We start from the raw sequence: 13055 nt of genomic DNA, 5'->3' as shown, positions 1-13055 counted from the left end.
AATGTAGGCATGTCACTTTAAGAGAAGTGAAGTAACAGGCTTGTAACAACACTGTAGCATCAGGCTTAGGAGACTAGGATTCCAACCAGCTGTACCTTTTTCTCACCCAGCAATAGGGAACATTTCACAGTCATCAGGAAAATAATGATGAGCTGACTTGATGTAGTCATTATATTTAAACAAAAACACAAAGGAAAAAATGTTTAGAATGAACTATTTATAATGGAATTTATGTTTAGTGTATAAATTGATTGCATGTCATAGCTCTTTGTTTTGTTTTTTTTTTTTTTTTGGTTTTTTGAGACAGGGTTTCTCTGTGTAGCTTTGCGCTTTTACCCTTTTTATCACCTTTTAAAGCTTAAAGAATAATTTAAGGACAAATTTTATGCAGATTTAAGAAAACAGTGCAATAAGAAGAACCCAAGTACTGGTTTGCTACTTTTATGGAATCTCCCAGTTTACCTCCTGTGAATTGTCTTCTGGTCTTTCCCAAATGCACTCGTGACAGCTCTGATCATGCCATTTTCCATGCTGTGATGTGTTCTTCACAGACCCCATTTTTACGGTTCTATACTATCTATCAAGTAGATATGTCATAAAGTTTATTTAGCCACTGCGCTATTGTTGGTCATTTAGGTTGTCTTACTAGCTAAGTGTGAAAACAAGGGAATGATGTTGATTTCACAATTGCCATAATCACCTTCAGGGACCTGGTGTCCTGCTCTCCCAACGTTCGATGTGCTTTCGGTCATTTGATATTTAAGCTTGATGAATGTGAGCTCTACTGCTAGAGCCTGGGGTACATTTGCAAATGGATTATTTCTGCCAGTTTTCATCACGCAAATTCTGCGTTTCATCCTCCTGGTAACTAGTGTGTGGCTGGACCTGTTAAGCTTAACGCTAGCCCTCATACTTTTTTTTTCTTTATGAGGAAATGTCTTGAGGTGAAAAGAAGTAATTCACAAAGAAAATTTTGAAATTGATGTCCTTAGTGAATTGCATATTTATCTGATCCCCTGATCAGGGGAGTGTGGTGTCTCATTGACAATTTTGTCCTTGATCTGGAAATCTTACTGTAGCCCACTTAGGCCTGGCCTCAGCAAATAGATTAGGTATCATCTCTAAGAAAAGATTAAATTTGTGTGTGAAGTGGACCTCAGGGTCCCTCTAGTTTCAGAGTTTGGGCTACAATATGGAAGTCCTATTGCTTAAGGCCAAATCTTAAGCCAAGAGTGAACTGGGAAGAGAATTTCAAATGGGTCAATGGTGCTGCCCCTTTCCTTGAGAAAGAAGGCCTTTCTGCCACCCCCATGTCTCCCAGATCTTAGTGATATCTTTTCCAAAGGCCTTCATTTAATTATCCATTGACACTGCCAACCTCAAAAGATTGCTCTGACAAAGGAACTATTTAGAATAACTCCCACATTCTGCTCAGTCTGTGGCCATCTATCTCTCACACCTCTGATGTCTACAGATTTTTAAAAGTCATTTGGAAAGAGGAGCCAAGGGCAATTATAATGCCATAGACTATCAATAGTTATTCCACTCCCAAAGTTACTCTTCATGTTGCTGTTGCAGTTTTTTCCAGTGGGGGTACAATATAGTATACTCTTACCTGGTCAAAATTTGTACCCTAGCCTTTATTTTATATTTAAAAGTGATGTTGTGCAACTTAAGTGAGACCATGCATGTAAAGCTGAGCTCAAAGGCCCAGCATTTATGTAGCACTTTTTATACACTAACTGTTATTGTGTGGGTAATAGACCTGGTGTAGGCAGTGCTGTACTATAGAAACATTCGATGGACAGAGCTCACTAGTTGGAAATGCAGCAGAAAAGAGAAAGTTTTGTACTTGTGTTTAAACACTGACTAAACAGAGAATGGCCACTGTGAAAAGAACTTGTGTTTACTTAAGTTTTAAAGTAGCTTTACTTGAAAATAATTGCACTATGAATAGTCTTTCTATCAAATGTGTAGAATTTGCATAGGATGTGTGCGTGGTACCTGTATATGATGTGAGTAGTATTGTGTTGTATGGGAATTATACAATCCATGTATAGTGCATTTATGTTTGCTCATGCTTTGTGCGGGAGTATGCATGGATTTGGGCTATGTACGAATACACATATTCATAGCTATGTACATTTGTGCTTTGGGTTCATTGTAGGCTTCCAGAAGAGGGTAAGTCAGCCATTCAGGGCTATATTTACAGGGCACAGCTGGAAATCCTCTTTTGGTCTGGTTGTTGGCATTTATAACTTGGAGCATGTTCCAAGAGGAGCAGCTAGAGGTGGGCCCTGCCAATATCAAACCAATGAAGAAACGGGGGAGGTTAGAACGAGATAAGAACTGGACTAAGTGGTAGGATGGAGAAGGTTGACAGTGTTCCATTCCAGAGTCACAAGTAGAAACCCCCAGGACATAAATTACCCTTTGATTATGATAGACCTTGTTTTATGATGGGAATGGGATTTCTTGTGTGATACTGACTTCCTCCTTCATAAGGAGGAGACTTCATAACCTTGATCTTATTGGAGTCACACAACAGCCTTCAAGGGTGTTCAAGACTTAAGGCCGTAAAAGGCATAAGACTCCTTTTTCTTTTCCTCCCTCCCTTGTGCCCTCCTTCCTTCTGCCCCTTTCTATTTCTTTCTCCTTCTCCCTTCTTCCCCCATCTTACTATAGCTCAAGCTAGCCTCAAACTTCCTACTTAGCCTAGGTGGACCTTGAACTCTCAGTCCTCCTGCTTCAGCATTCCTAGTTCTGACTTTAACAGGCTAACACCACTATACCCAGCTTCTTTCTTTCTTTCTTTCTTTCTTTCTTTCTTTCTTTCTTTCTTTCTTTCTTTCTTTCTTTCTTTCTTTCTTCCTTCCTTCCTTCCTTCCTTCTTTTCTTTTCTTTCCTCCCTTCATTCTTTCTTATTTTTTTTCTTTCATCAGGGTCTCACACTTTACAGACATAGAAAAGAAAACCTTTCACCTTCAGTGGCTGCACTCTCCTTTTTAAGCTCAGAGGGCTTATGACCTCTCAGAGTGTGTACTTGAACTGGCTAAGCTGTTCCAGTCTCTTAGCAGGAAACTAGACTACTGGGATGGTTGTCAGCAGGGTGCTGGGGTTGGCAAGAACTAAAATCAGATCTCTGGTGAATTAAGTTTCCTTGACCTCTTCTCTTGCTGCCTCCCCTCCCTTGCCTGTGAGGGGGCAGAAGAAAGCAGAGACAACTCCAGGTTTGGTCTATGGCTGGCGACCAATGACGCATTCTCACCAATATAGATTTTGGAGTTGGAGACTATGGAAAAACAGGTGGCTGGGGGCAGGTGGCAGCATGAAGGGGGTGGGGCTTGTCAAAGGGAAGTGAAGGACAGTGTGGATTGGAGTGGGGGGGGTGGTTCCTAGGGAATCTCCAAAATAACGCACCAGCCTCCTGAAACTTTAAAAAAGAAAAGTTTTCCCAATCTACTTTATGGAAGAAGGCATTTCCGGAAGGGTGAAATGGGATTTACAACTTTCACAGGAGCCATGAAGTTTGCTTATTCATGCCCTCTATTCCATGGGGGTAAGGGAACCAAGTACTGATCTCAGTTACCCAAGAAAAGACCCAGAATAAAGACCCCAGGCCTCTCTACAACTGAGAACTTGGGGCAATGAGCAGTTAGCAGAGCCTAAACTGTCCCAGATTGACTGCCAACTCCGTGGGTGACCTTGGGGCAGGCCTTTCCCTTGTCTGGGTTTCAATGTCATCATCTCTTAAATGAAGGGGTTGAATTAGACGACTCAAATGGGCCAGGGTGGCTATACTTTAATTGAGATTGGGACAGTGGGGACAAGCTTTAAGGCAAAAGGAAACCCCACCTCCAAGTCGAGGTCTCTGGGTTCTGGTTGCCCCTCAAGAGAAGGTCCTCCTGGGACCTTTAGAGGCCCTGGGTTGCGGGACGGCTTGCTGGCCAGGAGGCTCTGGCTGTCCCGGTCTGAGCATAGAGCCAGGGACTCCTCCCCCGCGCTCGCCCCGCGTCCCGCCAAACCATTAGTGCGATTGCTCTGAGTTCCCGGCAAAGCTGGTGATTTATGCGGGTCCTCGACGGGGCAGTCCCTCGAGCCAAGAACAATTAGCTAACAGCCAGCGGGAAAGGAGGCAAGAGGGGGTGGGGAGCCAAGCCCTAGGGCACCCAGCCGGGGCTGCAGCCCCCGGCAGCCCCCAGCTGAGCACCCCAGCCCTGCAACAAGGTGGGCCCCACTCACCACGGCGGGGGCGGGGCTCAAAGGCCGATGCGAAAAGGCAGTCCAGCATCCACGCCATAACCAGTGCTGAGTGCCCGGCAGCCTCGCAGCTAACCTCCGTGCTGTCGCCCCGCAAGGGTTGCTCTAAGTAGCCCCTGGTGACCACGCCCTAGGCCGCACCCTGCACCCAGCTCTGAGAATCTTGGTCACCGGACACCTCAAGCGTGTCACAAAGGGGGCAGGGCTTCATGGGAGGCCCCCTCCCTCCGGAGGGGAGGGCCTCTGGCCCTGCAGCCCCTTCCCCCACCCATGCAGAGGGAGTCCAAGACACAGCTCCTGTCCAGAGAAGCTGTGACTCTGAGGACAGTACCCTGCCCCTACCCTCTGGCAGCTCACATTTTGAAGGGTAAAGGCATCTTAGCCCTGGTGAGCCCCAAATCTGAGAAGGAGTGAATGTCCTTCCTGGACCCTCAGTTGCCCCTGGTGGAACATTTAAAATCAGGCTTGTTTCCAGAAGCTCCGCTTGAGGACAACATGGTGCACCTGTCCCAGGGAACCTCAGCTCTGAGGGTGAGACTTTATCCCAGCCCCTAGAAATCCCACGTTTTAGGGAGGTCATCTCAGCTGTCAGGAGGCCCAGTCTCTGTGGAAATTAGTACTGGCCCCCTAACCCCTGAATCTAAATGAGGCCTGATTCTATGGGAACATTTCCCACTCCTGTCTACCACTCCCCTCACCCATTTTAGGAGAATCCTCACCTCAGCTAGTGTAGCGCAGAATCTATATGGATTTTAAAGCACTGATTCTTTGTAGAGGACCCAGAATGTAAATAGGAGAGATGTTTTGTTTTCCCCCAGGAAGAATCGGAGAGGAATTTTATAGCCCTGTCCTTGAGATTTTCTCAGGAAAGTGAGCAATGTTCTACCTGAGAAATTTTGTTTTAAGGAGTTTGATTCCTACCTGCCCTAATGTCGAGTACCCATAAATGTGGGGTGCCTCTAGTTGCTTCTAACTTACAGCCAAGGCCTATGCTTTTGTCAGAGAACTGGCACGGAAGGGGCATCAACATTTATTTTTAGAAAGAATTTGATATTTGATATTTCAGTGAGGAGTGGTACTATATTAGATTTCTTTGCACCTCTCTTAAGGCTTTGTATTTTTAATTTTTATATACATATGCAAGGCATGTGCTGCGGTGAGCTCAATGTTTGGGACTCCTGGTGGAGGTAAACCAGCTCTACCCCTCCCCAATCCTAAGGCAGACATAGTCACCAGAGATGGACTACGTTGCAGAATATTCTGGGCAAGAAGAATTTCTAAAGCCAGTTTCTTTTTTTCCCTTCAAGTCCAAAGACCCTCATTAATTTCTGCCCCTGTTCTTCATTGCTAAATGTGCAGATGTGACTCTGCACCCAGGTTTTTCTCCACTGGGAAAACGGTGCTCTGTCAGTCAAAATGCAGGAGAAGGTGTAAAGAAATAAGCAAAATCCTATTCCAGCAGCTCGTTTACGGACCTGAAGAATGGAAGCTGCAATCACAGGTCCTTTGAGGAGGGTAGTTATTACATTTGCTTGGCTAACCACTGATATTAGTTTTAATGTGGCAAAGGGGGTGAATAAAATCACCTGTACTCAGCCATGCAATTCTTAGCAAAGTAGAGCTATGGTTAGAATTTAAAGGGCTTCAACTCATTTTCCTTTCTTTCTGGGAAACATAGTACTCCTCATCCTTTGCACCATTTTCTAAACCATTTGCAATTTCCCATATCTTTTCAAAGCAATCAAAGATAGCAAACATTCACTATACCTCCTCCTTTACCAATTTCTGCTGTGCAAATACCCCAAGCCAAACAAGGCTGCCACCTACAAAAGCCCACCTTCAGGTTCTGAATATTGACCTGACCTCCTCTCAGAGCTCATCCAGCACCAGCCTCTTTAATGACCTCAACAGATTCCCTCCTTAAAAAAATTAAACTAAATGAAATTTTGTTTGACTTGCTCTTGACAAAAAGGCTACCCGGCCCTGTTCTAGGTCTTTAATAACTGAATGTCTTGCTTTCAGAATATCTCAAACTGAAGTCTAAACCCAGGAAGTCATCCTTTTCTATGGTCATTTTTTGTTTTGTTCTTTGGGTTTTGGTTTGTTTTGTTGTTGTTGTTATTGTTTTTCAAGAAGTGTGATGTGATAAAGGAAAAAAAATGCCAGAATACTCACAAACCTAGATAGGAAATCCAGCAGTGCTGTGTGCTAGGTATGTAATCTTGAGAGAATTGTTCAACTTCTTTGTTTTCTCATATGTAAAGTGTGGATGCTAATAGTCATTAATGAGCCTCAGGCAAACCAAAGCATCTACACTTTTGACCGTAAAGGGAGAAACAGAAATACGGAGTTCACGATTCTATAAAGAAAATAATAAAGTTCCATGTGAAAATGTTTATCTTTAACTAAATGTCACATAATAGGGCAGTGTATTCATCCATCAATCTCCTAATTTATTCAACAAATATTTGCCAAATGTCCTCTCGGTGCCAGATACTTAGCCGTGCAAATAATTCTGGTTCAATGGATGAATTATTATGCAATTATTTTTAAATATATAATTTGGTAGCTTATATGATAATCTGAAAATACACTTATGATATTTTTAAGTGAAAATAAGTCAGGATGCAAAATGTGTGAACACTATAATCGAGACAATGCAAATAAATAATATGTCTATATGTAGAAAAAAAGCCAAGAGGTAGCGCAGAAGAATCTTAGTCATGATTGTATTTAGGCAATGTAATTATGGACAATCTTAACTGTTTTATTATTTTCATATTGTAGCATATTCCAATTTTTTTAATAAACACATTATTCTCTAGAGTTAGAAAATCCTACTCATAAAAACAAAACAATAATATCTCTGCTGATCAAAGGACTAATCCAGATATACTAAAGACTTGAAACTGTAGTTTGGGGTTGTGCTAGTAGCATTGGTCACTTTGGTGACAAGGAAAAGCTAAAGAAGTTGGTTTATGAGTAAAATGCAGGGCTCACTTGCTGTGTGGGGGCACATACTCAGTTAGGGCATCTTTTCTAGTACACAGGAGTCCTTAGAAGCCCCATCAAGGAGTCAGGAGTCTAATGGCATGGACCTACAACCCATCATTCCTAAGTGTATGCTAATAAAGGGCATAGTGGGTATCTTTGTCCTTGTCCTGACAGTTCAAGGCCTAAAGCTTGACTGTCTCAACCATGAACTCTGCTCCTAAAGTAGGTCATAGTCTACTGTGAGGTCTTTAGCCATAGTGATGAAGTCATTCTATGGACTTGTTGACCAGTAGTAAAGGAAAGCTTCAGACTTTTCTTCCCCTGAAGTATAAAAGTACTTGTTACCCAGGCAAACAATGATTGATAATTAAGTACAACTCTAAGACTCAAACTTGTCATTGCTCATTGTTTCTCAAGGTATGGTGTTATGGGAAAGAAGCATCAACTGTGAGGTGCTATAACAATGCACACTCACTACTTGCTCTCACTTTAGTTCTGCTGAATAAGAATTTCTGGCCTGGCATGGTGACACACACCTGTAATCCCAGCCACCCAGGAGACTGAAGCATGGAATCATAAATTCCAAGCCAGTATAGGCAGTTAAATAAGACCCTATCTCAAAATAAGAATTTTCTTAGCATGTGAGATATCTTGTATTCAATCCTCAGGAAATCCTCCTTGTAAAACAAACAAAAATATTTTGGACATAAGGACCAGAAAAAAATATATTTCACAGGTTATTCATTGGAGTTTTTATGGTTGCTAAAACTGGAAAAGGTGTAATACGAAGGAAATAAATCTGCCCTTGCACACCCTCTACCATTCTTTTCCCACTGTATCCAAGCTACAAGAAACCTTGGGGTAACCATCTAGGAAAACTGACCACGTTAACTTCATTCCTTTTGGGGTAATGGATAAATATGTACTATAAGAAATGGACCAACTCTTAAAACTTAATCTTTAAGCCGGGCGTTGGTGGCGCACGCCTTTAATCCCAGCACTCGGGAGGCAGAGCCAGGCGGATCTCTGTGAGTTCGAGGCCAGCCTGGGCTACCAAGTGAGCTCCAGGAAAGGCGCAAAGCTACACAGAGAAACCCTGTCTCGAAAAAAAAAAAAAAAAAAAAAAAAAAAAAAAAAAAACTTAATCTTTATAGTCAGGGTGTATTCAAAATGAGCATACTTCATACAGCTCATCTGTTTGAATTTTCTGGGAATCCTTGTATATTGGTACTGCCTAGTCAGGCCATTTGAGCATCCTATGTGCTGGGCATGAGGGAGGTGAAGCAATGTAGAAAGAGCAGAGTGTTTTGAGTTAAAACATTAGGAGTGAGGCTGAAATACCACACTACATGATCAGGTGAATAAATGTGGGCATGGTGGCTTCCCTGAGCACTATGAAATGGAGGGCAAGTCTATTGCCCCTCTCCACCAGTCCTGCAGGAGAGATAACAGTTCTCTAGCTATGGGCCTATGAAGGGAATGGTGGATTAGCAACCTTGCTTCCCAACACATCCTGTTTTGCAAAGACCTATCAGAATGTCCATACAGCAATCATACATACTCAATAAAGGAAACCCCAGTACCAAGGACCTCAAGATTCTCCCTGGTAGCTTTTCTGTGTGGGAAGTCTGTCTGGGATCATGGTTACTCTATCCATGAAATCACAAGGGAATTTTGTGGAACTTGAGCCTCGAATGGTCTTGTCTTTCTTATCTGTTATGTAGAATTGTACAAGGAAAACTGGACCTTTCAGTCCAGCTCTTTAATATCATTCTAGAATATAATGCCTCCATGGAATTTCCACCCTAATGTTTTATTACTGCCTGACAAAGTCCTCTACTAACCTTTGTAATATAGAAGTGGAGAGATTTGTTCTTGTGTTTTTAAGTTACAAAAGTGAGGTAAACTAAGTGACTGCTCCAAAGTCACCCAGGGGAAGAAAGATGAGCTGAGAGCAGTCCCCAGTTCTCTCACCCCCTGCCCGTTCTTTTGCCAGTACGCCTTGCTAGATCCCAGGAGTTGTCTGTCAGTGTGCTGACACCACTCAAGAAAATGCAAGTTTCATCCTGACATCAGAAAGACAGAGCCATGATTACGCTTCAGTCCCCAAGGAGGCAGAGAAATTGCTTTTAGTTGACAAGTGCATCTCCCACACACATACCCCTCTGGTTGAATGAAAAGATAAAACTCAAGTTAAAAATCCCAAATATTCACTTAATTTTGTAAAGCATTTTGTTCTTTGAGTGAGGGGGTAGGCAGGATGGAAGAATTTTCCTACTCGTTAAGTCTCAACAGGGTGGGGCAGGGAGAACAGTACAAACTGGGGGAAAACAGAAAATGTCACAAAGAAGAAAAATTGGGGAGGTGATCATTTCTTTTTGCCACAATCAATAAGAGCAAATGGCATTACATAAAGAGAACTAGATAGAATTACATCACATGCTTACATCCTTGAAAGACCATAAAAGATACAAACTATGCAGAATTTTTATCTAGAAAATTCTGTGGCTTTTAGTTACAAGTGCTTGGGGGATGAGCAAGGGAAGCATTCACTTCAATGTATTACCAGAGTCTTCCAGACTTGTGGCCATAGAAGCATCTGACCTTCACTAGCTCTGGAGCTCATCTCTGCAAATCAAAGGCCCTTATGTGTTTAAGCAGCTTACAAAGTGCTCTCATCTCTATTTTCGAATCTGAGTCTCATACAGCTTTGGGAAGTTTGGAAAGCTGGTGAAGGAAAGAGTAACATAACCCCTGGTGTACAGATGAAGAAGCTATAGATCAAGTAAGATAAATGACTTGTCCAAGGTCACTGCCTTTTATTTTAAGCCTATATTTGAACTGTCATCTGTGTTTCCTCCTCTTGCGCCTGCATTCCTTGAATATGCTGTTCACATGCAAATGGAAATCTACACATTATATACTTATCGACTCTCTTTAGACTGTATGTACCTCCAGTGTAACATACTGGAGACATTCCCCTTTCTTAGAGTTCGGAAGCCTAACAATCTTTCCAACTACAAATTTCCTTATTCTTAGATGCATCCCAAAATGTTTAGGATCAGAATCAAAACGCCACACACTTCCCAACAAGGGGGAAGGGACAGTTGTTAATATGGTGGTATGTCCAAGTATTTTTCAATTTCAACTTACATTTGACTGGTACACAGTAACACAAAAATGTACTTATTGGTAAGATACTATGTAATGCTTTGATACACACATGCATTATAATATTTAAATCCCAGCCTCTGATAACAATCACCTTGTTTTCAATTTCCATGAAATTAACATTTTAGTATTCTAAACAACTATTTATTGTGCCATTATTTCAACATAAAAATATAAAGCTGAGGGGAACCTTCTCTTAGGCAGCTTCCTTGCTAACCTAAGTTAAAGTCTGAGTGCCAAAGGCTCATTCGTCCATACAGTACTCCATCAGGATGGCCCAGCCCCAAAGGCAGAATTGGCTCCCCAGGAAGGAAAAGGCTGGGTATAATCTATAAGGACTCTGCTTCTTAGGTGGAACTTGAAAGTAATGTTAACAAATACTAAGTGACCATTTGGGAGTGAAAGATTTGAAGCCCTAGAGAAGGTATCCCCAAAGAAATTCCAACTAGAGATGGAGATTTAAAAAAATAGGTGATTTTTTTTCAGTTTCAGGATTTATTAAGGCTGAGAGTGTTATTAAAGACAAATTAGTATAACCTCACACCACAGGAGGCATCACAGAAATCTAGAAAAGGGAAGTGACTTACCCAAATTCATCTAGCAATTTCGTAGATAAAATGAGACTAAAAGCCAGATGTCCAACCTTCTAGCCCAGGGCTCATTTTGTAACACCACATTGCCATCCCACCTTGAGTTCCTGAGTTCTCGAAAGGTCATCTCCCTACCTCAGGGCTTGCTCTCCTCAGACAAGCATAGCACTTGGGGGATTTGCAGGCAGCGACAGTCCCTGCTGCTGGGAGCAGAGCCAGGCGCCTGAAGATGGCACCTGTCACATCCCATTGGAATGAATGAGCTCCCTCTGAAACTGAGACGGGCCAGGCGGAATCTGGGAGCGGCACCTTGAGAGCAATCAGGTCTCGCCTGTGTGGCTGGTGTACCATGGGCATTCAAGGCAGAGGAGGTCATGGTAAATGTCCTGAGCACTGTTTGCTGGGGAGTTTTCTACTTCTCTTGGACCCCAATGATTTATTTATTACTTTAGAGACAACCACTCTGGTTCATTGGTTTAACTGCCATTACCCTTAAGGGGCGGAGTGAGGAACTGTCTGCCTGCTGCTTCCCCTGCTCTGGCTGCTCACAAGATTGGTTCATGGGACAGCTTAGCTGGACTCTCATACGCCTGTGGGATTAATGGCATTTGACTGTAGATCTTGAGAAATCTCGTCAGTAACTGTGGATGGAGCAAACTGGAGGAAAGGACAAGAGAAGAAAGGAGAAGCACAAAAAGAGGAGGGAAGAGGAGAGAGGGAGAAGAATAGGGAGAAGAAAATTTGATGGAGGAATTCTTTTGCATACCAACCACTGACATTTCAGGGTCTGTAGCTTCTCTCACTTTTAATCATCCCCTCCATTAATTGCCATTTGTCAATGCAAATAAGCCTTTCTCTACTGTAATTCAATTCTGAGATAATTGAAGCCTTAAAGAGAAATGCAGAACTTGCTAGGAAAGTATTTGCTCTTTTCTCCTCATGTCTCCTCAGCCTGGGCACCACAGAAGTTAGCCTGTGAATATACTGGAGAACTGGTCCAATAAGAAAACAAAAGATTTCAAGGATCCTTTTTTAATGTTATTAAATCTTCTTTGGATCTGGCACCTACCTAAGGCCCTCTCCTAGCACCCTCTCTTACTTTCAAGAACTCGGGTTATAATTGCCCCACTGTTCTACCTTCTAGATCCCAGGAGATTTGTTAGACAAGAAAGTAAGAAGCAAGGCAGGGTGGTGCCATTGGAGAGGAACCTACATGAGACCAGGAAGTGGCCATGCTGGAGAAGAGTGGCTATAACTGGGCCATATCAAGTAGAAAGAAGACCATGTGCCACATCCAGCGTGCTGTGTGTGTATGTCAAAGAGCTGGATATGTAGGAATATCATTTTTCTTTCCTTCACTGGAGGATGCATTTGACTAGGTCACAGGACTCTGGACCCCAATACCTTAACAAATGAGAGAAACAGTTAAGTCATTTCTAAGTGATTGTGGGTCCTGGCTGATTTTAAGTGGGACTCTGGGGTGGAAATTTCAGAGCTGGAGAAAGAAGAGACTGGCATAGGTATGGAACATGCTCTGTAGGCATCCACATCCACAGTGGGATATGGTCTACGGTCTAGTACTCTGAGACTGAAACCACAGCTTGCTACCACCACCATAGAAAAATAGAGGGAATCACCAAATTATCCTTCAAGTCATACTGTGTTGTCATCAAAGCTGCCTCTCCATCCTTTGTCATTGATACTGAGATAGCCTGTATGCCATGGACTCAGGGATGGGGATATTAGTGACCAGGACCAGGTTCAAGGACCAAAGACACTAGCTATGCTTTTGATCCTTCATCCTCATCCCGTAGGAAGAAGGGAGCCTTTCTGTGTTCAGCCTTCACCATGGATATTCTGAAGCTCAGCTCTCTTAATGCTGTTGTCTCAACCACCAAGAAGCATCTCACCTTCTCGTACCTTTAGCCTTTCCTCTCAAAGACTATTACCCTCTGCCCATATATATCTCAACTCTCTTCATAAGGTACATTTTTCTAGCCTTTTCAAACCTACTTCTAGGTCTATGGATCTTTCATAATG

The 13055-nt window shown here is 42.7% G+C and overlaps 1 protein-coding gene across 2 annotated transcripts in view; it reads right to left on the bottom strand.

The window, feature by feature from the left end:
- Nucleotides 1-11165, bottom strand: part of Arhgap36 (Rho GTPase activating protein 36) — a 37652-nt gene extending 26487 nt beyond the window's left edge. The window contains exon 1 of one of the 2 annotated variants that reach the window (XM_037199120.1): nt 11013-11165. In XM_037199120.1, coding sequence (XP_037055015.1) covers nt 11013-11022 — 10 coding nt within the window. In that variant the 5' untranslated portion in view covers nt 11023-11165. Of the gene's footprint in view, nt 1-4242; nt 4394-11012 lie in introns of those variants that run through there. The other variant, XM_028894259.2, reaches the window with a different exon arrangement.
- Nucleotides 11166-13055: the final 1890 nt, after the last annotated feature.

This window comes from Peromyscus leucopus, chromosome X (genome assembly GCF_004664715.2).
Source record: "Peromyscus leucopus breed LL Stock chromosome X, UCI_PerLeu_2.1, whole genome shotgun sequence".
In the NCBI taxonomy this organism is placed as follows: Eukaryota; Metazoa; Chordata; class Mammalia; order Rodentia; family Cricetidae; genus Peromyscus; species Peromyscus leucopus.
Note: the sequence above shows the minus strand (reverse complement) of the source record. Positions and strands in the feature narration are given on the sequence as shown.